The sequence below is a fragment of a genome, unplaced genomic scaffold (genome assembly GCF_019419815.1).
Source record: "Pyrus x bretschneideri cultivar Hongxiangsu unplaced genomic scaffold, Pyrus_bretschneideri_v1 Contig59, whole genome shotgun sequence".
NCBI lineage: Eukaryota > Viridiplantae > Streptophyta > Magnoliopsida > Rosales > Rosaceae > Pyrus > Pyrus x bretschneideri.
In genome coordinates this window covers 457,390-485,087 of record NW_025999797.1, presented here as the reverse complement: position 1 = coordinate 485,087, position 27,698 = coordinate 457,390, and the positions used below count along the sequence as shown (strand labels likewise).

The 27,698-nt window shown below is 38.5% G+C and overlaps 1 protein-coding gene across 1 annotated transcript; it reads right to left on the bottom strand.

The window, feature by feature from the left end:
* Nucleotides 1–3,716: 3,716 nt before the first annotated feature.
* LOC103941010 (probable disease resistance protein At5g66900) lies at nt 3,717–15,274 on the bottom strand. The gene is given in 13 exon segments (XM_048571391.1): nt 3,717–3,927; nt 3,930–4,238; nt 4,241–4,732; nt 4,867–5,069; nt 5,164–5,525; nt 5,691–6,091; nt 6,294–6,710; nt 6,713–7,985; nt 9,430–9,529; nt 9,650–9,741; nt 10,046–10,118; nt 11,653–13,689; nt 14,438–15,274. Coding segments are annotated over 8 exon segments (2,418 nt in total). The 5' UTR covers nt 6,894–7,985; nt 9,430–9,529; nt 9,650–9,741; nt 10,046–10,118; nt 11,653–13,689; nt 14,438–15,274; the 3' UTR covers nt 3,717–3,874.
* Nucleotides 15,275–27,698: the final 12,424 nt, after the last annotated feature.

Genomic DNA, 27,698 nt, shown 5'->3' with positions numbered 1-27,698 from the left:
TGTATATAAAACCAATTCAACACAATATTTAGAAAAGATTTGAAATTGTGAAATAAAACAAAGATTCTTTGACAAAAAAAAAGAACCAAGATTGCAAGAAAATAAAATTAACTAAACTGACAGAATTAAAATTGCCAATAAGAAAAACAAAGGTTTTAAAGAAATTGTGATTAACATTCTTATGTAGTTATGTCAATTCCTAATTAGTTAACACATTTAATTTTGAAGGTTAGGTTTTTCTAATGCATATACTACTTATGACATTCAAGCCAGAACGTATATCTAACATACAATCGGTCTGTGGTATTTAGATCAAGTCTAAAAATATAAGGCTCATTAAGCTTTGTGAAGACTTTATGAAAAACTATGCAATTCTTAAGACATGGCATTCGCCTTAAGTGAAATTACAATTATCAATTACAAAAAGCATTAATTAATTTCAAAAGGCATTCCAACAGAAATTGCATCCAATTACTTGTCTAAACATTCTAATGGTAGCTAAGCATTAAGACATATAGATGGTTTAAAAATTAAACACAGTGTGCTATAATTCAAAGTATGCATGCATAACTTCTTGAGAAATAAAAAAGAAACTACATATTCGTGCTAAGACTAGTAGTTTTGCCCTAGCAAAAAAGAAAGTTAGTTACACATATTCATGATTGAAATCCTAATAAATATCATTAAGATTGAAAGATAGAAAAACACCCTTCTAGTCTGAAGTACAAATGCAAAAGTTGTAGCAAAAAATTCTCCAAGTGATGCGTAGAAAAGCCTAACGCATGGCTAAGCCTATTTATATTACTACAATTAAATCATTCTAGAAAAGTTTACATTAAAACTAGGAAACTAAATAATTAGGATAACTTAGGAAATACATTCTTCTTCAATAATGGAGAATATACCCACTCAAAGATGCTCTACATTTTCGGACCAAATCAACTCCAAATTAAGCCCTAAAGGATGGGTTGGAAAAATTTTAGTGTCTCCATAAACTTTCAAAGAACCAACTTCAGAAAACGCTATCTTCATAATCAAAAAGCTATATTAAGCCAAAAAAGTCAATCCGCCAGCATTGCACATGAGACTTTAATTAATGGAGTGTGATATCCACACATTCTTTTTTACTTCTCATATATCTTTCTAATTTTCGTTGAGATCATGTATCTCTGCCAACATATCAATGAGGGCAGCAGCAGGGATTCTTTGGTCTTCAAGAAATGGACCTAGGTCTAAGAAGCATTCTGTCTCAATGTTTACACCATTTAAACAGTCTTTGGTACCAGATCTCTGTAATTGCTAGAGGAGCCCCCTACTTCACTCCACTATCTGTTGCTGCTCATTAAATATCTAAAATAAGTCAATTACCATTTGAAGGTGAAGATAAGAAAATGGATAAGCAACTAATCTGCTTTTGGTTGTTATTGTTTTAGATCGAGTTCATAATTGACATACAGAAGCATATCTGTCGAGTACATTTGCAGACTCAGAATTACCTCTCTTGCAAGACCTTCTGGAAACCTACTATCTCCCAGAAAAAGGCGGAACAATTCCACTGCACTACTATCTGTCAAATATTTATAATGGAAGGAATATGGACAGTCTTGCGTTGGATAGTAGGTACCTGGGAACCCTTGCGTTGATGTAGTTCTTGTACAATACGTTCCAAGTTGGGTGTTTTTTCGAAACAATGACAAAGTAGATATTGTTCTTGAAAAGACCTATCCAAATACAAGTAAGCTATCACCGAGCGGGCATTTAAGTACGCAGATATATGATTACGCAAACATAAAACATACAAGATGGTGATGTTGAGGTCTTACAAATGAATCATTCCTTGAACATTCTTCAGAGTCTTTGTACTGGGAAGGTTGTTCACACAATTTTTCCACAAGAAGACTAACTATCAAGTTATAGTAGGCTTGAATCTATCAAGTTATAGCTAGTCTAGTGGTGGATAAGGTTTGGGCATAGTTAACAGTAACTCTCATAAGAACGACAATGATATTCTTAAGATTAGTCTGGTTGTAAAACAGACATTCCTTGACGCGCTGCAGCAGAAAGAACGTCTATATATACCATAATAAGAAGTTAACTTTCAGACTAAAGCACTACAGAAGTTTGCGATTCAGAAGTAGGACTAACAAGAATAAAAAGATAAAATGATGATACATGTGTGATCGCACGCACACAACATACCTTTGATTTCTTGATCTTGTCAAAACTCTGTTGCCAAAGCAGTTTTCCCCAATCCTCCAGGAGAAATCAGCATCAACATCAACACCTTTTCATTGTTCAATAACATCATCTTCAACTCCTTCAAAGGCAAATCCAACCAAAATAAAACGGTGGAACGTGAGGTACTGCATGCCAATTTGGAGTGTCTACACTTTTTGTAGCCTTTCCAAGGACTGAGCTTGGTGCATTTCTGAACAAGCGCCGCCCCATTCTTCCTTTGATTTTCAAAATGTTGTAGTTCCTCTTTTGGACGATCCAACACCTTCTTGTACTTTTCTATCTCTTCAATCAGTGGTTCTAAAGAGTCGAGCGTGGATTTTATGTCTTCAAGCAGAGGTTTAAAGAGCGTGGTCTTTTCCTTCACATTCATAAGGACATCAAACAACACTTTGAATGCTGCTCCAAGAGTATGCCCTGCGATTAACGAGGTCTCTGTCGTAATTACACCACCACCACCATACATTGTCAATTGATTATATTGGTATCTACCATACATCTTTAAATTAACAATTCTACATGTAAACCAATTAGTTCTATGTATACCTTGTACCACACTCTTCTCTTCAACTGGTTTGAGTTCCGTCTCTGTATTGCTTATTGAAACCACGGCCTCCATGATTTCACTTGCTTCCTGCTGCACCTCCAGAGCAGTATCTAGCGGTCTTAAAAACGACCCCTGTAGTTCAACAATTTGTTCACTTTAGGCCTTCCTATGTGCAAGGTCTCTGCTTCCTCAGGCACCTCCAAGTACACTTTTCAGGATGGTCTTCTAGCAGTAGCAGCCCCTGCTTCCAATCAGGCAAGTGCTTCGCCATTTTGCTTAATATGTCATTCTTCTTGATGCAATCATGCAAATAATTGCCGAGGCTACTGTACCAGCAGCCGGAACTGAACTTGATGCTGATAGCAGCGGGGAAATAGTGTACCCAATCTAATTGGAGGTTAGTGGGAAAGAGTTTTTGCTGTTGGTGAAAAACCAGTAAAAAAAAAAGAGAGAATGTGCAATAGATTATTAGCAAAGAAAATCAGATAGGTAGATTGAAGGCTCTATGCTATATCATCCCGTATACTATCCTTGGAGGTTGGAGTCTGTCTGTCTGTCTCTGTCATATATTTTTCAAACCTAGTTGTATATTTTTACTGTGGATTAAATTTGATTTTAATTGTTAATCTGACAACCTTTGTACCTGACATAGCCACCAGTTTACATACGGGGTTGAGTAGTAGGCCATATCTGCTACATCGATAGAGCAACCACAAATACGAAGGCTCTGATCGAGTAGCAGGCCATATCTGCTACATCGGTAGAGTGATCACAAATACAAAGGCTCTAATCGACAAAGCGATAGAGAGACCACACCCATTAGCCAGTAGATAGATGGTTAAGAGATGTGAGAAGCATGTAGGGGATGAGAGGGAAGTGATGAAAAAAGGTAGGCAATAGAGGGTTTTTCCTGTCTGTCCTGGGAAGAAAAAAATTAAAATAAAAAATTCATCAAATCTTAATCAGTATATAGAGAAGAAAACCAGGGAAATCCAAGCCAGTGGAATGATGCAATATCTCATACAAACACCAAATGAGAAAAAGGAAAAAATAAACTGGAATACAAATCACACAGGCCATTTGCTCCAATACTTATCGTGGAAAGATTGCTCTCAAATCTGCAGTCTGTGGAGCCAATTCAGGTTGAATTCTTCTTTAGCCACCGTTATTTTGTCGGGATTTGATAAGACAGATTCCCAAAAATTTCTTGCGTCTTCATCACATATCACTTTCTCTAACTGCTGATCAAGATCATACACTGACACAGGCAGCACATTCAATATTGAACATTGTGCCATGTTGATTTTTCTTAAACCATTCATCTTACCAATGCATTCGGGCAAATCCTTAATGCCGGAACAATTATATATGTCAAGAAAGCACAACTTATTGAGTTTCTCAATCGAGCCTGGAAGCTTTTCCAAGTCTGTGCAGGACCTTAGCCTCAACACTTCAAATTCTCCAGCTTTCCGATGTCTTCAGGCAAGACAGATAGCTTATGACAGTTAGTGATGCTGAGAACTTTTAGGCGGATAAGATCACATAGCTTGGCAGGCAATTTCACCAAATCGTTACAATAGTCGATGTGCAACTCCTCTAGGTATGGGAATGTCTCAAAAATTTGGATGGAAGAGTTTCCAAATGCTTGACTGACGTTACACATGAATAAAGATATCTTCTTTAGACTCTTCGATGGAATGATTTTCTTGCTTATCAACGGGATCGAAATACGCTCTAATCTTAGTCTCCTTAGATTAGATAAAGAACACAGCAGTTCAAACTCACTTAGCTCAGCAAGTGAGAAGCCATAATTTGTGACCACTAGAACCTTCAACATGTGCATTGTCTTCATAAACTTGGGTAAGGCATAGCTCTTTGCTTGAAAATTCAAAACTAGAACCTCGCCTTTTGGTAGATTCATGTTGTGCCACTCTGTTGAAGACGATTCGCCTGCAAATAAACAATGTGCTATATGATGTGACTGTGGGGAGAAATTAATGTGAAATTACGTTTGTGAGCTTGTATGTACGTGATTGTACATTGTATGTATCTATTTTATGAAGAAAGAGTTCAGAGATGCCAACCAGTTAAGACAGATACTAAGCGAGCCTTCTTTGTTTTCTGCTTCTTCTCTGTCCACCATGGTGGAAGCTTACCTTCACGTATGTCTACAATCAGTCTATATCCTATTGGGTCTTCATCATGACTCGCATGGATTGATAGCAATTTAAGCATATCATGTTGGATAACAAAATGTTCACCATAGTATCCATCCAAATCCCTAGTCCTGGTTGTGATCACAATTTAGTTTCACAGAAGAAATTTCTGAAACGTGCATATCACAGTAGTAAATTGGTAAAAAGAAAGTAAAGTTTGAATACCTTGTGACTACAAGACTGACCAAATTGCGGAAGGTGAGCTCGTATAGGTTCACCATTGACATGTTATCATTTGATCCCTCATATAACTCTGCCCACATATCAAGAAGGGAAGCAACGGGAATTCTTTGGTCTTCAGGAAATAAAGCAAGGTCTATGAAACAATCCTTGACAGGAGCCATTTCTTTATTCAAGTCATCTAAGCAACTTTTGAGGAGTGCAAGCAAATTTTTCTCTGAATCAAGAATAGAAGAACCTTTAGATAATTCTGTGAGTTTGATTTTCCATTTCTCCATAGGCTGATTGCGAAGTGACGTCCCTACGGTTGTAATGGCAAGTGGAAATCTCTTACAGTGGTCTACTATCTGCAGTCCAATTGTCCCAAATAAGGTGAATAACTATTTACAGATATAGTAAAATCTACGGGTTCACTTGCGTGCATGGGTGATTTGTGTGGTAAGTGGCATTTTCTATAAGCAGGAATGCATAAATAAGGGCATATACATTAGAAACTCGAACTAATAAATCACCTGTTTCTGAAGATCATTTGGTATGTCACAGCTCGTATTTGGCAGGTTTGCTGAAAGACGAAAAAGAGTCAGTGCATCTTTATCTGTCAATGCTTGTAAATTATATGGAGGCCCGAATTTCGGAAAATGGTATCTTGATGTCACCAAAATCTTGTAATATGGAATTTTAATTTCATCAAACTTGTCAAGAAGGGATTCTGATGCAGACGGAACATCATCCAAGATTAACAGTAAGGGATTTTGCCCTGCTTCCCTCAAAAATCGCGGCAGCCAGCTAAAAGCAATTTCTTCATTTTCTAAAGCAGGTACGCTGAATCCGGCATGTTGACACAGTTCTTGGACAACAAGGTAGCTGGGCTTATTGGAAACCGTGGCAAAGAAGATATTGTCCTTGAATGTATCTAGCCAAGAAAACACATAGGAATGTAACATTACTAATTAGAAGAAAAAAGAGAGAAAAGAAGTGATTAACTGTCCTTGCGGACAAACTATCGACCACACATTGACACTTGTAAGTCCGCAATACCAATTGTATCAACAATATCGAGTGTGCACATCTAAAAAATGTTTGCCGCATCGTGCATTAACTTTATAGATAGATACCTTTGACTTGCGGATCATGACAGAACATATTTGCCAAAGTGGTTTTCCCACATCCTCCCGGAGCAGTGAGCACAAGCATTGACAGCGCGTGGTCTCGAAGGAGTTTCATCTTCAAGTCCGCCAAAGGCTCATCCAGTTTTAGTGTATTGCTTGGAAGGTCAGGAACTGCACACCAAGTTGTAATAAGGTTTTGGTTTTGATTTTGAGCCACAAGATGTGCCTCAATTCGGTTGACCACCACCGCGTTATTAACTCCTAACTGGAAAGTCAGCAGACGCAAGAGTCTTTGAAGAGATTTGTCCAATTCAACAATCTTTCTAGCATATTTATCCTTTTTAATCCAGTTCAGCTTCCCCTCGCAGCTTTTGACCAGCTTCTTGCCATCCTCCATTCTTCTTGTAAAATTTTCAGAAACCGAATGGTTCCGGTGTGGTTTATCTGTGCGATCAGTGGTACCAAAGACTCTAGCGTTGAACTGAGATCGCTGTGGAGAGTTGGAAACATCTTAGCCATCTTGTGCGCTTTTTTGGCGGCATCAAACAGCTGTTCAAATGGTACTTTTACAATAGATCCTACAACTGACGCAAGGGCCGCTTCCATAATCACAACAGCAACAACCACCCCCCAGCTCTGAAAATCTGAATTCTGAAACAAGGGAGAGGCTGCTTTCTTTTAAACTAATCTAGACTGAGGAGAGAGAGGGATTTGGGCTGGGCTGAATAGGCAGAGACACCTCTCAAGTTTTAAGATAAGTTTGGAAGCCAAGAAGCAGCGGGCGCCGCCGGGATTAATCGGGAGAGAAAACGGGAAAGGAATTAGGCGGACGACTGGGACTGGGCGGTTTAGGCGGGCGTTGGGCGGTAAGTGAAACTCGGACTTCCTCTCAACTCAGTTCCTCTCTCGGCGACAGAAAGAATTGACAACAAATCGAAGAGCTTGATGATTAATCGAAGAGCCCATCTAAAACTACGAGTTTGGAAGAAAGAAATTCAATACAGAGGAGATGCGGTGGGTCGCGGCGCTCTTGCTCGCCAAATCGATCTGAACCCTTTCTCCGAAACTCCAAGCTGGACAAGCAAGAATGCATACATACGTATATATGTATATTCATGGTCAATGAGAAAAGAATATTTTATTTGCGAAACTTGGTTGGTGCGTAAGAGTAAATTGGTGTATATTCATAGTCAATGAGAAAATAATACTTTTAACTCAATTGAAGCGATGATCCCTTAATTAAAAATTTATTACCATTGATCGCTCAAACAATAGAAAGGCTCAAAAATCTTAGAATATCTTGGTTGGTGCATAATTTGGAAAGTCCATTGAAACAACCAAGTAGGGCCGCATTGACGAATTTATTACGTCATATTGCTGATGTAAACAAGCGAAAGCATCAAAGAAAAAGAAGGAAACAAACAACTAAAGCCAAATGATTTACAATTTCCAGGAAACTTGCATTGCGGAAAAATTACCCATAAAACAATAGAAAGGCTCAGAAATCCCAGAATATGTTGGTTGGTGCATAATTTGGAAAGCCCATTGAAACAACCCAGTAGGGCCGCATTGACGAATTTATTACGTCATATTGACGATGTAAACAAGCGAAAGCATCAAAGAAAAAGAAGGAAACAAACAGCAACTAAAGCCAAATGATTTGCAATTTCCAGGACACTTGCATTGCGAAAAAATCACCTACAAAACAATAGAAAGGCTCAGAAATCCCACATATTACATAAATTAATACACTTTTTTCTTCATAAAAAATAATGATTTTCAACTCTTATTTTCTTTCCATGCACTTATCTCTGTTTCTCTAGCCGTTCGATTGATAAATCAAAGGAGAATCAATGAAGAGTTGAACAGTGAGAAGTGCAGAAGAGAACAGGGGGTGCGAAAGTCACTACCCAGTGTGAATAGTTACAATAATTCTACAATGCTACAATGTTATTTACAAACACATAAACCATAAATAGAAGTAAACTGGAAAATATGTCCGCGTGTTACTGCGGGACTTAAATGCATCAGTCTTAACTACATGAACAAGACACATTTAACCTAAAAAAAAAAAAAAAAATTCAACATAATCATGAACAAACAAAAAAGATAGATCTAGGAAATTATAAAAAGCATTGTAACCATAGATCCAGGAAATTATAGAAATCCATCCAGTCAAGAGCCAATATAATAGTTGTGGGAAGGTGAGCATGCAACTAAGAATCTAAGATATACTTAATTTGCAATTCCATTATAATTTCACACAAAAAAAAAGACCAAATTTTGATTGAAACATCAAACAAAACAATCTCATTTGTTACAGATTGGACCAACTAAATAAAGAATCTATCAATATGATTTTCAACCTAACTATAAAAAAGAGCTTTATACACAATCAACATTATTTGAACTCAACTAAAAAGAAACTGATTGCATGTTATAAATTCCACGGGTAATTTTCGAAGAATATTGAAAATTACTAAACCCCATCACAACGAACTCATACCCATACTTCCGTTCCCTTCAACCCTTTCAGAAAATCCTCCCATCTCTCTCACCCTTGTCCCATCTCTCTGTCTCTGCAAATCGCAGAAAACAAACCCTAAACCAAATCCCTGAAATCCCTCTTTTAAATCCTCCCACATCTCTCTTGGACACCCCCTATCTCTGACTCTGCAAACCCTAAATCAAATCTCCTTATCCTATCTTGGACCCCCCATCTCTCTGCCAATCGCACAAACAAAAACCCAAACCTAATCATTCAAATCCCACCAAAACCTAATCCTTGAAACCCCACCCAAACCTAATCCCTGAAACCGCTTGTCTCAAACACCCAACACCTTTCTCCCTCTCAGATATCCGTAAACGAAGTGCCTCGTAGCATTGAATCGACCTGCAACACCCTCGGGCGAGATCGAAAGCGGCAGAATAAGATATTTGTCAGAGAGCTGCGAAACAGAAAAGTAAAAACGATAGGTAAAGCAAACAACGCAGTCAAAAGAGAGAATCGAGCGATGATCGGTTTTACTTTTCATATTTCCATTTATAATGTACCAGCAAGGAAACGATAGTATATTTTACAGAGAAATATAAATATTGTTTTCAACGAATTAATATGATTGCAAATGTAATAGCTACATACAATGAGGTAGGAGAAATGATGGAAGACGCACTGAAATTTGAGGTCCATAGGTTGAGAAGAGTCCATAGCATTGATCCATATATGGAAATCTTGCACAGACCTACAGTTCAAGCTCCGAACAAAGTATCAATTTATTAGCAATTGTGACATTCATTATTCCTAAAAAAAGTTATTGATTCACAAATAAACAAATGAAAGTAATCGGAAAAGTAACGCTTACCACATGCTGGCTAAATCCGAACTCAAAATGACCACGATATTTTCCTGGCGATGATTACAGAGAGATTGCTGCCTGGGACTTCTGTCCATCCCCTGAAAACAATGTCATGAACTTATTTATTGGATAAATGTTTGTGTACCCAAGAACTACACTGAAACAACCACAAAGATTCAAACTTCCACGGTAAAAATGATCTGCAACTAATTAAAAAAAAATCAACTGGAAATCACATATAAACCCAAATGAAATCTGAACCCCCCAAGCAAAACTAAAAAACACCCTAAATAGACAATCAAACAGAACCAAATGGGGGTTCAGATAAATTTTTTTGTTATTGTTTCTCTCCTTCATGCAAACTTACATCAGTAAAGGAAGCCAGAGATTTTAACCTTTTACCTTTTACCTTGGGTCTGAGATCCTCAAGTCGTGCACTCTCCAAACATTTCTAGAAAGCAAAAAGCACTGTTTCCTAGAAAAGCACCAATATTCAAACATTTGCACAACTAATGGTCCACTAATTGAGTTCCCAACCTCTAAGGATGCTAACTTCATCATATAGCACTACAGTTAAGCACATTTCTTTCCGAAATTAAATTAAGAACAAATTCAACATTCACATGCCACAACAATTACACTGTTCCATGAAGTAATCTTACTATCACAGCCAAATTGACACAAAACATGTAACAGTCCTTTTGAAAACAGAACTCAACCCATTAATCATATACTCATTTAGCACTCTATATACAGATCACAGAGTTTCAATAATTTTCCGAAAACAACAAACCCAACAAACATGAAAAAAAAAAAAAAGGAAAAAAGGGAAAAAATAACTAAGTTCCCAATAGTATAATCCATCGGAAACATACAAACTTGCACATGTTTAAGGACCATGAGAAAGAAGCAAGGTAGTTAAGCATATCAATATTTGCATAAGATGAACCAACATTTGAAAAGTATAAGCAGATGGACCAACACAGAGAGAAAACACCTAAATTTACAGCAACATGAAAGCTTAATGGGAATTACACATTTCCATTGGACCTAAGGATCATACACCCAACACCAAACACCTCATCGTGATCAAACCAAACTAAACTTTCATTCAATTAAGTCTCAAACACTTTAATTAAGTTAAAAAGAACAGTCCAATTCTACCAAACCCACCTCATCGTGATCAAACCAAACTAAACTTTCATTCAATTAAGTCTCAAACACTTTAATTAAGTTAAAAAGAACAGTCCAATTCTACCAAAACTATATACAGAAACCGAGAAAAACAGAACAAACAGTGGTGCAAAGGTGTGTAATGACACTAAATCTTCAAATGAAATTAAAAGAATTACCCAAACCAATATAAAAGCCAAAGTCATCCCTAGCAACTGTAAAATAACAATTAAAAAACGAAACCCATATAAGTTCACAACAAATTAAAACGTCTAGATCAACATTACCATTAAATTAGCTACAAACCTAGATAAACCAATACTAAATTAGACTAAACTAATAACAAATAAGCTTCAAATCAAATTCCAAATGAAAAATTTGGATAAAACCAACAACAAAACCACACCTTGTTCCTGTTCTGTCTCCCTTCTCTTGCTTTTCTCTTCTGCCGACTCCCCATATTAAGCCTTTTTTTCCTCATTTTTTCTCTTTTGGCTGCTCACTTAATCCCCATTTTTTTTTTCTCTTCACTTTCCTCAATTTCCAGTCTCCCCCTTTCTTCCACATCTATCTTTTTTTCCTCATTTTTTTTTTCCATCACTACTCTTGACACTAATTCTCCACTCTTTGTTATCTCTTAATTATTTCACTCAATCAAAACATGGGATCACATTTTCTCAAGCAGCCCAAAAACACTGACCAACCCAAAATCAGAAAAATATCCAAACTAAAACATACAATCACCATTGTCAAGCAGCAAACGATAAATTAGAAATATAAAACAAAGAAAAAAAAAACAGAAACACACTAAAACTTGCCATCGGTGAACACCATACCTTGGAAGGAGTAGACACACGCAGCTATTTGAGACCGATCCCACTGAAACACAATTTGTGCACTTCGACAAAAAGGGGAGAAATCCAAATCTCAACCAATTGGCCCGTCGTCTGAAAATCGAAAGCGCAAACAAAATCCCAAAATAAACCAAAAGCAGGGTTTCCTTGGTGGGTATTTTGTGAGAGGGAAAACGGAAGATTTGAGGGTGGGAGAAACGAAGAGAAAGGTGGGTTCGTAGTGAGTGAAGGGGCGAAAAGAAATCCCAGGAAATCAGACTACCCCATACTTCTCCCTTACTCTTTCTCCCTAAACCCATATCTCCCTGCCAAAAATCCTCTCCCCTAACCCCATACTCCCCTGTCTCTCTCTGCAACGGACAGAACTGTCCCTTTTCCCGTACACGTCCAGCATGTTTGAAGCTTGTCGACCGTCACTACTTGGTTTGTAGGCTCCAAGGAGCAAGATGTAAGAATACTCTGACCTTTAAAAATCAAAGATGAAGTCATAGCGGACTTCAATACTAAGCTTCTCATCTCTTGCAAAAACAATATGCTCGACTTACAATAGGTCCAAGTCCAATTATGAGCCAGTTTTTCTCTGAGAGCAGTGGCCACTATTTATATAGATAAACAATCCCTACGATTCTCCTATTAGAATCCTTGTAGAAAACCAACATTGTCTCCCAGTTATAATATTAGTGAGTAGTTGATGATCAATTCCCAGTCTCAATCCTTTATAAACTAGGACAACCAAACCTCTTCTAATAAGACTTTTAAAAACCAATTCAAACTCATATATCTGGCCAAAATACACCTATACTTATGCTCATCTTCTAACACAAGATTCATCAAGATTGTTTCAATACATTAGCCTTCCAAACTAAACTCGACTATTCATCCGCAGGGTACTCTGAGTAAAAACAAATCAACAAGGTATTAGGAAAGTGCATTAGGCCATCAAATGATAGAACTGATACTCATCAACCATTCTTTGTGACCCTGCTGAACTTCTTGGTGAAGCGTTTTCACAGCAATAACCATCCCAGTACCAGGCTTGGCAGATGTTAGTGAATTCTCGTCAACCCACCCCTTCAAGACACAGCCAAAATGTCCTTCGCCCAACACAGACTCAGGACGGAAGTTCCTGTTGGCTGTTTTCAGTTCATTAAATCCGAATTTCTTCACATGGGAGGACTGCAAGATCTCACCCTCTGTCCAAGGAGTTGAAGGCACTGAGAGAGTCGACACTCTGCAACTTGAACGTAATCCTAGACATGACAAATCCCATATAAATTGTACATAAGGCTCAAAATTCAGTTGTAGGACAAAATAAGTTCCCAAAATAATCTATAACATCAGAATACCAGCATAGTATGGCTATGTTGGTTTGATTCTATATCCAATCCAACTATAAGAATGGAGGTTCATGTACTGCAGTACCTTCAATTTCACTTTGGTTCTGTACCACACCACTCCCTTCAATTTTCTAAGCAACTGCCTTTTTATTCGTGACAGAAAGCAATGACTCCTTCACATCCCTTGTTCCCTGCACATTCAGCATATCTAATCCAACTGTACCTCTGATTTGAATTTGACCTTGAAGCACACCGCTTTCTTCAATTTGCTTGATCACCGCCTCTACATGTTGCACTGAAGCAAAAGTCTGCTTCCCATCTCTTGCTATTTTCACTTTCAGTATATTTAACAGTATTTGAAGTGATTCATCCAATCTGAGAAGCTTGTCATTGTATTTATATTGTTTGCAGCTGGCCCACAAATGATCCTTGGAGCACTTGCTGATGTGCTCTACACCGTTCTCCATTTGTATTCTAAAATCTTTGAGTTGCTCCTCTGCGCGATCTAATACCTTGTTATGTTTTGTTATCTCTTCAATCAATGGTTTTACAGATTCTAGGGTGGCTATAAGATTTTCTAATAGTGGTTTAAACATCACAGTCTTGTCCCTTGCTTCTACAACAGCGTCAAACAAAGCCAAAAACACTGCTTCAAGAGAAGCTCCTCCGTCGAATGATGTCACTGCATAATGACAACACCAACAAAATCAGAAAACTCGTAATTGTTTCAATCAAAAGTTCAGAAAGAATATGTGAAAAAAAAGTGAGATGCCTGACAAATTTGGAATTCAATATAAAAAAAAAAATTCATTTGTAACAGAAGAACATAATCAAGTCAATATTAACTTTGTACGTTAATTAAATCTACGTATAAATCTGATCATGTGAGAAGGGATGGAAATAGAGAGAATCATTCAAATATAGAGTTGCCTGCTCTATTATCTTTTCCATTAATAACTGGTAAAGAACAGAACTGAAAAGAAAGAACTGTGAAGTTGTAAGCATAGAGTTTACATCTCTATTCAAATAAAAAAAATATATGGAATCTCTTTTTATGTTATCTTTCCAACACTTGACACCAAAAATAAATCGAAACAAAGGCCATTTAGAACCCCAGAAACAATATACCAAGAGGCTCGAAGCCAATCAACACAAACGAACTAACGTGTTCTTACTTTGTTTGTGATCATACAAGAGAATATAAAAAGAATCTGTTCAAAGAAGGGTGTTAAGCTCTTGTTAGCCGTGGGCATCAATATCCAAAGAAAACAAAATCTATATCAGATGTTCGGGTTTAATTACCATCTGTCTGATCCAAAATTAGCTAAATATTGAGTAATGCTTATTGCTACAACAAAAGCTATATTCCAAAAACGGCAAAAGAAAATATACACCAAGCATGTCTATAAATATAGTTCCAATCAACGCACCTTGTTCCCCACTATTCCATTGAGTTTGCTCCCGTGGAGCGGTTTCTGTACTACTTCCGGAAACCAAATTCTCCAAGCCATTCCCTCCTTCCCCAGCTCTCTGCTGCAGTAATTTCTGTATATCTAACAGTCTTCTGTTCACTTCATCCAATTTATTTCGGTTTTGCCTCGACAACGATAAAACCTCTTTCACATCCCTTGCTTCCTGCATCTTCAATTTTTGCAGCAATCCTTTGAGAGCCCTATCCAACTCAACAATTTGGTCAGTATAATCATACAAACAGCAATAGTTCCACATTCGAAAATTCGATAACTTTACAACCAGCTTTACGCCTTCCTCCATCTGCATTTTAAGACTTTCGATTTCGTCGTTGGGGAGACCCAATTCCACATTATGCTCTTCAATTTGTTGGATGTCTCTCGGTACTAGGGAGTCCAGTGTAGATTTGAGGTCTTCCAGAAGGGATTTAAAGGTGCTGCTCTTGCTCATCGCTTGCTTAACGCCGTCGTAGAGCAGCGTAAACAGCGTTCCGCCAATAAATTCTAGTGCCATAGTTACCAAAGCACTCCCACTACAGCAAAATTAGAAATATTTGTGTTTGATTGCAACATAAAATTTGGCCAACCTTATTCAATACGGTGACGAATTGGGTGGCTCCGCTTGCTAATGGAAGAGGAGGCGCCATGAAGGGTGGAAGAGACGAGACCCCCATCCTCCTCCCTTCATCTCTTGGTCCCTGGAGGCTGCCATCAGAGGTCAGCGAGCCAAGTAAACTGGCCTCCCTTTTGGTATTTTGTTGTATTTCCTCCGCGTCTTTTAGGGGTGTAGCCAAACTGATTTTAAAGGATTTTAAAAGTGATAGATTTGATAAGATTTAAGGGGTTGAAAACTCCTACAAAATTTATATGGATTTTTAAATAATTTGAATGGATTGCGGTGGATTGTGGTGGAAGGATTTGAAATCCTATGGCACGAGGTTGGATTCTTTTTAGCCTTGGTTATATATAGTTTTAGCTCTCAAATCCCACAAAATTCACAACTTATTGAAATCCTCCAAAATCTTAGGGTCTGTTTGGTACTCTATTTGAATCCAACTTTTTAAACCCAAAAACAATTTTCAAGTTTTAGACCTTAAAAACTTGTTTGGTAGGACTATTTTCAAAACTGAACTCATGATTAACTCAAAAATATAGTCTATTATCTATAAACATAATAAGTGAGTTTTTAGAGTTTTTAAACTTAAAACTCACTCATTTATTTGTTTTTCCCTTCTCCATTCTCACTCCAAATCTATCTCTCTCTTTCTTCTTTTCCTCTCCTTTTTTTTTTTTTTTCTATCTTTTTCGTATTTCTTTCAATCCGCTCTCTTCATTGTCTTAATTCTTTCTCTTTCCTCTTTCTCTTTATTTCGTCCGATCCTCTCTTTTCTTTCTCTTTCCTTCAATCATGTCTTACTTTCTTTCTCCTCTCTCCTCTTTCTACCTCTCCTGCTACGTCCTCTTTTTATATCTCTTTGTCTAGTTTAAGTCGTAAGATTTAAAATTTTAAAATCACAAACCAATCAAGTTTTTGAGTCTTAAAGTCTAGTTTAAGTCGTAAGATTTAAAAATTTAAAATGACAAACCAATCAAGTTTTTGAGTCTTGACAAAATAGGGGATAAAAAATCGTATCACAATCTATTTACATTCCTTGCAATTGTTTTAACTATGATAACTTTTTACTTATTCTTTGTCAATAGTACTTCTTTGCAGGATTCGTCCTTTGAGTTCTCTTGAGTGAGGTTGAGTGAACTTAGTTATAGGGTTTTGGTTATTTTGTCAAGGAAAGTCAAAATGGGAGATTGTGAAGTCTAGTTTTATTGTTTGGCTTCCCTTTGTCAAATGTTGTAAATTGTACCACACATGCTTTAGTTAGATTTAGGGTTGAAATGCTACTTTTGGGATCGTGTTGCTGGAAATATCACTTCAAAAGCTTAACTTCTCTCATCAAAGGTGTCACGCCCCAATCCCGACATACGTCCAGAATTGACACGTGGCGTCAACAAAAAATCCGTATCTATCATATCCCACCTCCGGGATATGGGTAAGCACAACTCAATAATCGAATCACATAGTTATTTTTCGTATACATTATGGCTGCATCTAACCTCCATGTTAGACTGCCTACGTACCCTAGACATGGATCAAGCCATTCGTAGTTCGTCATGCACAATAATTGACATACAACATAGTCCGATTAAGTTGAAATGCATAACATTTCTCAATCAATCAATAGAACTTAACAAGCATGAAATTACTCGACTCAGGGTTACATAACAAACCCATCTGAAAATCATGATTTCCCCTTCATCAATATATAGGCCATTATGTCACAACATGATACCGCAATTCACAACAAATATCATTTCAAGGAACCAACGAAGCATAATACCATTCTCTAGCCACATTTATCAACAAGTCTAATCATAACAATAACCATGATATCCAACATAACAATTCCACATGACGATTAACATTTCCACTTCATCCATCACATGAATCATCACGTTTCCCACATAAAATCACATTTCATAGTGTGTAACATAGTTAAGAATTAACAAAGTACACTTTATTCTCTAGAAATATTAATCAACTAAAATACTCATGATAATCACTCATATCCAACGTCATTCCGTAATCACATTAATCAATAATGTCAACCATCACATCATCAATAACACATACTACATGTCAAAACGCAAGGCTAGAGCAACATCATTCGGTTGAAGACTACATCTTTGGAAAATGGGATTTTGGACCACCCAACGGACCAAGGCACCAAAGGGGATTCCGGACCATCACTCAACGGAATCCAAACAGAACTCAGTTCCAGACCACCCAACCGAATTGAACGGAAGTCCAAGAAACATAACAACGGCTCGAAGGAACAAGACATGATTCAAGTTACTCAATTCCCAAAAACTCAACGAAACGAAACAATATCGAGCAACAAATCCACATCACAATGGGTTATCGGCCAATTACTAGACCTCACATCTCCCAAGCAATTTAATATGCATTTCAATCACATGTCACAACTATTTCCAATACACAAGTCAAATCACATTTCACTTCATCTTACCAATTCACTATACTTCCAACATTATATCTCAATACATAGCTTGTAACATATCAAGGAATCACAAAGCACAATGTTAATATTTAATTATGTTAATCAATCAGTGAGATAACATATCATTTCACGAATTTAATTAATGAACTCTACATAATTCCTAACTTGGTTTATGAATAATATCATGGCGATTCTAATTTATTTTCACAATATCTATTGTAGGTAATTCCCATCTACTCGAATTTAGGATTCTAAGATCACCTTACTGAATGAACAAGAGCAAGGATTCTGAACCACTCAACGGAATCCAACAACATTGGGTTCCGGACCACTCAACGGAACCAAAATACCAAGCGGTTTCTCATAATCTACCCAGACCTATCATATGTAAAGTCAATGCCAATATTATGGAATTGGTGCACTGACAAATCAGGCACTCAGATAAGCTGAGAGGCTCGGGTGATGGACAATAAAATAAGCATGTGATATAATAATAAAACCAGCCATCAATCATACTTTATAAACCTTGAATATAAATCTTTCATAAGAAATCAATACCAAACTTTTGAAAACTCCGAGGGAGTCACCCAGACATCCAAAAGTTCATTTCAAACAACCATAACATCTCACACCCATATTCACATACACACAATGAAAGTAGAATTAGGGCAACCCAATTCATCCAAGCCTACACCTTTGCAACCATCTCAAACTAAACTCAATGAACTAAGGTGGATACAATCCCGGACCATCATTCAACGGGATTGCGGAGTAAGAGGGATTTCGGACCATCACTCAACGGAACCCAAATCAAGATACGATTCCTGACCATCACTCAACGGAATCGCAGAGTGGAGTAGGAAGGATTCCGGACCATCATTCAACGGAATCCAAACCAGGATACGATTCCGGACCATCACTCAACGGAATCGCGGAGTACATTGCATAACCACCAATCAATGAAACAACACATGAATCAAGTTACTCCAGTTATAAAGGCTCAACGAAACAAGATATGAAATAATAAAACGAGCATTGACACATGTTTCAAAACAAAAAACCCCATGACAATGGGTTAACGGTCCACCACTAGCCCTCACCTTCATCAAATCAAGCCAATCATACAAAACAAACCATATTTCCAATATGCACATCAAATCCCACTTCATATAACAATATCATTGGCTAAATATGAAAATTAACAATTTATAGGAAAAATGAGTATAAAACCATTTCATATTCACATAAATTAAAGTCACTCACATTTCATCATATCATACCATCTATGTAAATCAACCACCTTTCGAATATGCACGTCAAATCACATACCACGATCATCATCAGTACACAAGCCAAATCATGTTTAATAAACTTAGGTCAATGGCTAAATCTAAAATGAATACGAAAGCACAAACTAAGCATACCCACATGAAGATTATGAAGAGTAGATGAAGTTTCATACCTCACTCGAAGGAAATCGTTGCCGGAATTGCCGGAAAAACGATAAAACTGCCGGCAAAGTCGTGGACTTTGCGACCTCGAGCTGCAAAGATGGAAAAGAAATGGGGAAATCTAAAATCACAGAGATGTAGGGCTCGTCAAGAGCTTTCCATGGACACCAAGATCATCCAAAACGGAGCTCGGATGAAAAAGATACAAGCGGGTCAAGTTTGGTGGGTTTATGGGTCAATTTCTCCCTAAAAACGGGTTAGGCAGCTCTCCCCCTTCCATTTTCTGAAAACCTCCCCCCTTTTTTGGAGGTTTCCCTCCCATTTATAGCATTTTGGTAATATTACCAAAATGCCACCAACTTTAAACGACTCCAACTTCTCCGTTCGGACTCGGAAATAAGATTTGTTTACGCCTACGCGCTCGTAGAATCGAACTCTACCTAACCAATTCAAGAGTTAACCGAAAAGGTCGAGAAAATTAGACATGACTAAATTACCCCTCACTTCATTTTTCTGAAATTTGGAGAAATAAAGAACTAGTTCCAATCAAATCTTCGAAATACGTCAAGAATAAAATAAAATAATAATTTTGGGGACGGGATATCACAAAAGGTTTGTTCATTCATATGCATTTCATGTTATTATTTCCAGTACATTATATCTAGTGGTTTTGTCTCATTAAAACTTCTCGCTGCTTTCATACAAGTTGGGCACACATTTTAAGACAACCCACATGGACCATCTGACAGCTTATTCCCGAAAATGGTTTTTCAACCCTAAATCTTTTCAAATTGATTTTTCACATGACATGTGGCCTTTCATCCCCTCTCTTTGTCTGAAACTCAGCCTTCTTCATAAATATCAATCTAGGGTTCTCTTCAACTTGGCTATGAGATTTATAAGGGTTGTTTTCAGCTTTGAGCTACCCCTTTGTTCTTACTTGAAAACCCTAGCCACAAAATCACACTCTTGCACTAAATACCTAGATCATTGCATAATAAGGTAGCATTGCTTTCGTGATTTTGATATTTGTTTTAGGTAAGCTTTTCTAGTTTCAAATCTTTGAGCTAACATCTTTTTGGATTCACGTCAGTTTCATCTTTCAAGTATTTGATTGGTGAAACTGACTAGACATCGAATCCAGATTTGCATCAACTACATCATAACATCATTCACATAAGTTGATTTGATTTCGATGCCACAAGGTGAAGAGCTGAGGAGAAGCTGCCACTTCGTGATGACTGAATGAATTGATCTCATGAAAGGCAAGGTTGCACAAAAGTACAAGCTGCTCCATAGATTAAGATCTAGGAATTGAGCTTCTATGGTTACTTTGTAAGAATCTTGTTTCACTAGTGGATTAGACTTAGTGGAGAGTCCCCAGTTTTTTAACCCAGAGGTGGGTTTTTCCAGCCAAAGACATCCAGTGCAATTTATTGCTTTTCTAGTTTACTTATCTTACCATTTGCTTGTGATACATGTTTAACATTATTTGCAAAAAGATAAGTCCATGCAACTAAGCTTTTCAGAGTTAAAATGTGTAAAACTGGATCTTAGTTAACTTGGAACATTTTAGTAAATTGAGTTTTAATTTGACTATTTCTGCTGTGAGTAAACTACCATATATGATCTTAGTTGTTGAGTGTTGCGGACTAGTTAGACAAACACATATATAGATTTTCAATTGCAGGTTATTTCACCTAGTGCCAATTTCACATTCAAACTAATAAACTTGTCTTAAGATTGTTTGAAAAATTAGGGTCTACTTGCTCTATTAAATCACATAGAAAATCAAGAAATAATTCATGCAATTATATATCAAAGTAATGCATGCACATGGAGAAAATTGTAGTAATGGTTCCTTAACTAAAAATCATGACCATTGGTCCATTAACTCATCAAAACGTGCAGTTATAGTCATTTTCGTTAACTCCGTCAGAATTCCATCAAAATGAGTTATGTTAGAAAGACCATTGCTATAATTGGGTTAAAAGTTGAGAGACCATTACTCTAATTGGATTAAAGTTAAGGGACCATTTCTCCAGTTGTGTTAAAGTTAAGGGACCATAGCTACAATTTTTCTCATTTAGTTATTTATATTTGCCCCTCGATTCAGCCTTATGTGTGTGGCACATGACTCATGTTGACAGAAGTTCTAACGAAGTTGAAGAAAAAGACCATAGCTACACGTTTTTGGAGTTAAGGGACTAATGCTCATGGATTTTTAATTGAGGGACCGTTACTCCAATTAGGTTAAAGTTGAGAGACCATTGCTACAATTTCCTCCATGCACATGAGTAACCAATGTTAAAGGAACATGACATAATGGATTAGAAAAACCTGGGAATACGGTGTTAGACACCCTGTCTTTAAGACAAGTTTACATCCCCTATTGGCGGTTGTCTCTCAGGATAGAACAACCACGTCTTTGTAATAGTAGCACCCCAAATTACAAAGCTTCAATGAACCACAATTGTGTTGAAAACTCTCTCATATAGACTCAATATAACTCTATAATTTTTAGTGCACTATATGTATGGTAAAAAGTTGTTAAGTGATTATAAGGGGTTTCCCTATTTATAGGATTTGATGTAGTATCCCACATCGGCGGGGTGAGGGTTGGTCCCTGGCCTTATATGTACATGTGTGACATCCCACATCTCCCAGGAGAGTGATCCTTAAATGTATATTCTCATCCCTACCTAGCACGAGGCCTTTTGGGAGCTCACTGGCTTCGGGTTCCGTAGGAACTCCGAAGTTAAGCGAGAAGGGGGCTAGAGCAATCCCATGATGGGTGACCCACTGGGAAATTGCTCGTGAGTTCCCAAAAACAAAACCGTGAGGGAATGGTAAGCCCAAAGCGGACAATATCGTGCTATGGTGGTGGAGTCGGCCCGGAAAGTGATCCGCCCTGGGCCGGGATGTGACAATTTGGTATCAGAGCCTAACCTTGGTCGTGGTGTGCCGACGAGGACGTCGGGCCCCTAAGGGGGGTGGATTGTAACATCCCACATCACCCAGGGGAGTGATCTTTAAATGTATATTCTCATCCTTACCTAGCACGAGGCCTTTTGGGAGCTCACTGGCTTCGGGTTCCGTAGGAACTCCGAAGTTAAGCGAGAAGGGGGCTAGAGCAATCCCATGATGGGTGACCCACTGGGAAGTTGCTCGTGAGTTCCCAAAAACAAAAGCGTGAGGGAATGGTAAGCCCAAAACGGACAATATCGTGCTACGATGGTGGAGCGGGCCCGGGAAGTGGTCTCGTCCGAGCCGGGATGTGACAATTTGGTATCAGAGCCTAACCCTGGTCGCGTATGTGCCGACGAGGACGTCGGGCCCTTAAGGGGGGTGGATTGTGACATCCCACATCGCCCAGGAGAGTGATCCTTAAATGTATATTCCCATCCCTACCTAGCACGAGGCATTTTGGGAGCTCACTGGCTTCGGGTTCCGTAGGAACTCCGAAGTTAAGCGAGAAGGGGGCTAGAGCAATCCCATGATGGGTGACCCACTGGGAAATTGCTCGTGAGTTCCCAAAAACAAAACCGTGAGGGAATGGTAAGCCCAAAGCGGACAATATCGTGCTATGGTGGTGGAGTCGGGCCAGGTGGTGATCCGCCCCGGGCCGGGATGTGACAACATGCCCCTCTCTTCCTAGCATGACTTGTTTTGGGTGGAAGCCCAAGAACAAATCCGTGAGGGCATGGCCCAAAGCGGACAATATCATGCTACGGCAAAGTCGGGATGTGACAGTTTGGTATCAAAGCCAGACTCACCATCCGTTCGGATGTGCCGACGAGGACATCGATCTGCCTAAGAGGGGTGGATTGTAGTATCCCACATTGGCGGGGTGAGGGTTGGTCCCTGGCCTTATATGTACATGTCCCTCTCTTCCTAGCATGATGCATTTTGGGTGGAAACCCAAGAACAAATCCGTGAGGGCGTGGCCCAAAGCGGACAATATCGTGCTACGGCGGAGTCGAGATGTGACATTTGAGATACCTCTTTGAAAAGCATGTGACCATTTGCAATTCTTCATTCATGAAAACTCAAAAGTTGCAATTCTTCATCTGATTATAGGGGGTTTCCCTATTTATAGAAAGGGTGTGCTATACACATACCTTATTTTACTTCTCATACATTATTTGATAATTTTTGTCCGTTGATCTTTTTCAATTCATCTAACCGACGGCCGAAAATTAAAAAAGTGTGTGAGAAGTAAAATGGGATGTGTGGATATTACACCCCATTAATGGGATATGTCGAGAAATTTCAAAAACTTTAAGCTTCCTAATCGAGCTAGCAACTCTAATATGATTTGTTCATCCGAAGCGCACCATCGAGGAAAAGGAGCAGCACGACGATTCATCCGATGCAACACGACCTCCCTGAAGATTCTCCACACCTTCCTTCACGCCGTTCAATGGAGATTCAGACCCTGATCGAATAACTAGCGAAGTGTTATGACACTTCACAAGCAGGACAAAGTCTTGATGTGCTAAGTTTTTGTTATGACTTTGCAGAGAGCAGCACATGATTGGTTCCACACTGTGGACCACGATCTATTGGTCTTTTCTAGGAACTTGCCTTTGTTTTCACGAATGAGTATTTGTCCTACTAAGTTGTCAAAATATTGAAAGTCCTCTGGGTATTTAGGGTCTCACTAGATTAGGGTTTCTCGGTATTATCTGTGTAATAGGGTTTGTGTCAACCCTAGTAGTGTTTTACCTAGTTAATAGCCGTTTGTTTTGTTCTTGTTGTTCTCAACTTGTATAAGGGTCTTATCTGGTTGTCATCTCCTTAATCCAATGAGCTTAGTTATGTTCCCTATGCCGGCTTCACAGCGTGATTCAAGGAAGTCCTAGGTTAGGGTCTTGAGTGTTGAGTGTAGTTTGCAACTCACTCAAACTCCTCTATATATTTGTGTCTTGTGTTTTGTTCTCAGTACGATGAATCAATACAAATATTGAAACTTTAAAAGTCAACATGGTATCAGAGCAGGCATCCTTCTGAAGCCTGTCTTTGCATATCTCACCATTGTGATTTCCCGTCAGCAAGAATATGGCTGATCAGCATTCGGAGGATGAAAGCACCATTGCTTCTCCTTCGACTCACATCTCTGAAATGGATATCAATCCAAATCAACGACTTAGTTCAGTGTTACTGAATGAGTTCAACTATTTACCGTGGGCAAGAGCAGTTAGTCTCGCACTGGGTGGAAGATCCAAACTTGGTTTCATCAATGGCAGTCATCCTGCTCCTGGAGTCACTTCTCCTGAATATGGAGGGTGGCTTTGTAAAGATCAACTGGTCATGTCATGGCTGCTTAATTCCATGGAAAGGAAGATTGCTGAAATCTTCAGCTATTCCGAGTCATCACTCACTTTCTGGACAACTGTGAAGGAGATGTATGGTAATCAAAATAATTCTGCTCGCATCTTTCAACTCAAGAAGGATATCTCCAACGTTCAACAAGAAGGTAAAACCTTTGTTCAACATCTTGGTTCTCTAAGAAGCATGTGGAATGAGCTGGATGTCTATAGACCTCACACCACTGATCCCACTGTGCTTCTTAAAAGAACTGAAGAAGATAAGAAATTTCAATTGTTGTCTAGCCTGAGCTCAGACTATGAGGATTTGAGAAGCCATATCCTCATGAATCCTGAGCTACCATCCTTCACTAGCATTTGTGCAACCATCCAACGTAAGGAAGTCAAAAGAAAAGTCATGAATAATGGTACAAAAACCATTGTGACTGAAGCTAGGGCTTATCTGACAAATGAAAAAAGATACAAAGGAAAAAACCCTCACTTAAAGTGCCTACACTGTGACAACATCGGGCATGTGCGAGATAAGTGCTGGATCCTGCATCCAGAACTTAAGCCGGATTTCATGAAGGATAAAACTACGCAGAAGACAAGTCGAGCATATCCTCGTGCCAACACCACATCATCTTCATCTTTCAACAGTTCTGATCAATACAAACAGTTCACTGCAAATCCTGCTACTCTTATAAATGAGTTCACAGCCTTTCTCCATCAAAAGAAGGGTAGGTTAGATCGAGCTGTTGACCATGAAGATGGAAGTACCACGGCATTGCTTGGCAAGTTTGCTGGTTTCCTGGCCGATGCTGATTGCTTACCCCAACAAGACATGAAAGGTATCATGAATGCTTTCAAAACTACTCTTAAAATTAATGAGTTGCATGATTTTTGGGTTGTAGATTCAGGTGCCACAGATCATATGACTAATCAAGTGTCAAAATTGCATAAATTTGAGAAACTTCATAAACCATCACATGTGTCTGTAGCTAATGGTGAAGGTGCTAGGATTGTAGGCAAGGGAAAATTCACTTGATATCTGATCAAATAGAGTCTATGGCCTTATACGTGCCTTCGTTTCCATTCCAACTTCTCTCTGTGGGACAAATCACAAATTCCTTAAACTGCTTAGCCATTTTTTCACCAGAAAATGTCATTTTTCAGGATCTTGTCACCAAGAGGAAGATTGGTGAGGGATTTTACCTAGATGGTCTCTATTACATATCAAAAAGCTCTTCCAGTGGATTACAAGCCAAGTCTATACCCATCCGTGCCTCTATTCAAGATCAGTTGTTGTGGCACCAGCGACTAGCACACCCATCTCAACATGTTTTGTCCACCTTGTTTCCTGACTTAGACAAAGAACCAATTAATTGTGAAACTTGCCATATGTCAAAGGCAACAAAGCTACCCCTTGGTTCATCTTTGTCTAGAGTTTTTCACCTTTTTGAACTTGTACACTCGGATATATGGGGACCAACTAGTGAGTCTTTTGATGGTTACAAATATTTCATAACGTTTGTTGATGACTATTCAAGAGCAACTTGGCTATATTTGTTAAAATCAAAGAGTGAAGTGATGGAAGTGTTTAAAAACTTTCATAGTCTTGTTAAAAACCATTTTTCCTCTCAAATCAAAACTCTAAGGTCTGATAATGGCACCGAATACATGTCCCAAGTCATAACTCAATATTTGAGCAACAATGGCATCATGCATCAAACTAGTTGTGTTGGCACACCTCAACAAAATGGTATTGCCGAGAGAAAAAATCGAGATCTTCTTGAAAAAACTAGGTCATTGATGTTCCAAATGAATGTACCTAAACGTTTTTGGTCTCAAAGTGTTATGGCAGCAACTTACTTGATCAACAGGTTACCTAACAGGGTTTTGGGGTTCAAATCACCAATGGAAATTGTCAAAAACAGAAAGGTAGACTTGTCACACCTTAAGGTCTTTGGATGCATTTGTTTTGTCCATGTTCAGTCCTTGCATCGAGACAAACTAGACCCGAGGGCAACCAAATGCATTTTCCTTGGTTACTCATCCACACAAAAGGGATATAAATGCTACAATCCACAACTTAAGAGGTTAATTGTTTCTAAGGATGTTAGATTTCATGAAACTAACCCTTATTACATCAAATCTCTGGATAGTACAAGTGAGGGGGAGTATTGCTTGGATCTGTTTCCATTGCCAAGAACTGAAATCCTTGTCATTGAAGTCACTCAACCTGATGCAATGGTGCCTGTTCATTACACAAAGTTCCCTGCTGAAAATGACAACCAAGCCTCAAGTAATGAGACCAACATTTCCGCTGAAAATGAATCTCTCCACAGTATTGCTCCTGAGGAATCATCCTACGAGTTGCAATCAACTACGCCTCGACGCAATCCTATTCGTGAAAGACATCCTCCAGCAAGACTGCAAGACTTTGTCACTTACAAGCCAAGGCATCCACTGTCCAACTACGTGTCCTATCACAAACTGTCACCTAAACACACTGCCTTCCTGTGTACTATATCTGAGCATGTTGAGCCTTAGTCATTTCAAGAAGCTAATCAATCACCAGTTTGGCAACAAGCTATGCAAGATGAACTGCAGGCACTTGATCAACATAAAACCTGGAGCATTGAGACACTGCATAAGGGAAAGAAGACAGTAGGTTGCAAGTGGATATACAAGGTTAAATTCAACTCAGATGGGTCCATAGAAAGACACAAGGCAAGATTAGTGGCTCGTGGCTTTACTCAAACATTTGATGTGGACTACAAAGAAACATTTGCTCCTGTTGCAAAGATGAACTCTGTAAGAGTACTCCTTTCAGTTGCTGTTACCAAAGGGTGGCCTATGTATCAAATGGACGTAAAGAACGCTTTTTTACATGGTGAGCTTGAAGAAGAAGTCTACATGAGGTTACCCCCAGGTCATCCTCAAAGTCATGAACCTGATATTGTGTGCAGATTGCACAAATCAATTTATGGTCTTAAACAGTCACCAAGAGCTTGGTATGCCAAGCTCAGTTCCGTCCTCACAACAGTTGGTTTTAAAAGAAGCAACGTAGACTCTTCATTATTCGTGCGCACTGGCACTGCTGGGAAATTGGTTGTTCTTGTCTATGTCGATGATTTGATCGTCACAGGAGATAACATGGACGAAATAACTAAGCTTAAGAATTCACTACAACAACGTTTTGCAATCAAAGATCTTGGCATACTCAGATATTTTCTTGGCATCGAAATGGCTACCTCTCACAAGGGTTTCTTTCTCAGCCAACGGAAATATGTTCTGGATCTTCTCAAGGAACCAAACATGAGCGATGCTAAACCTGTCCATACACCTCTTGACACGAAACTCAAACTTAGCTTGGAGGCGCAAC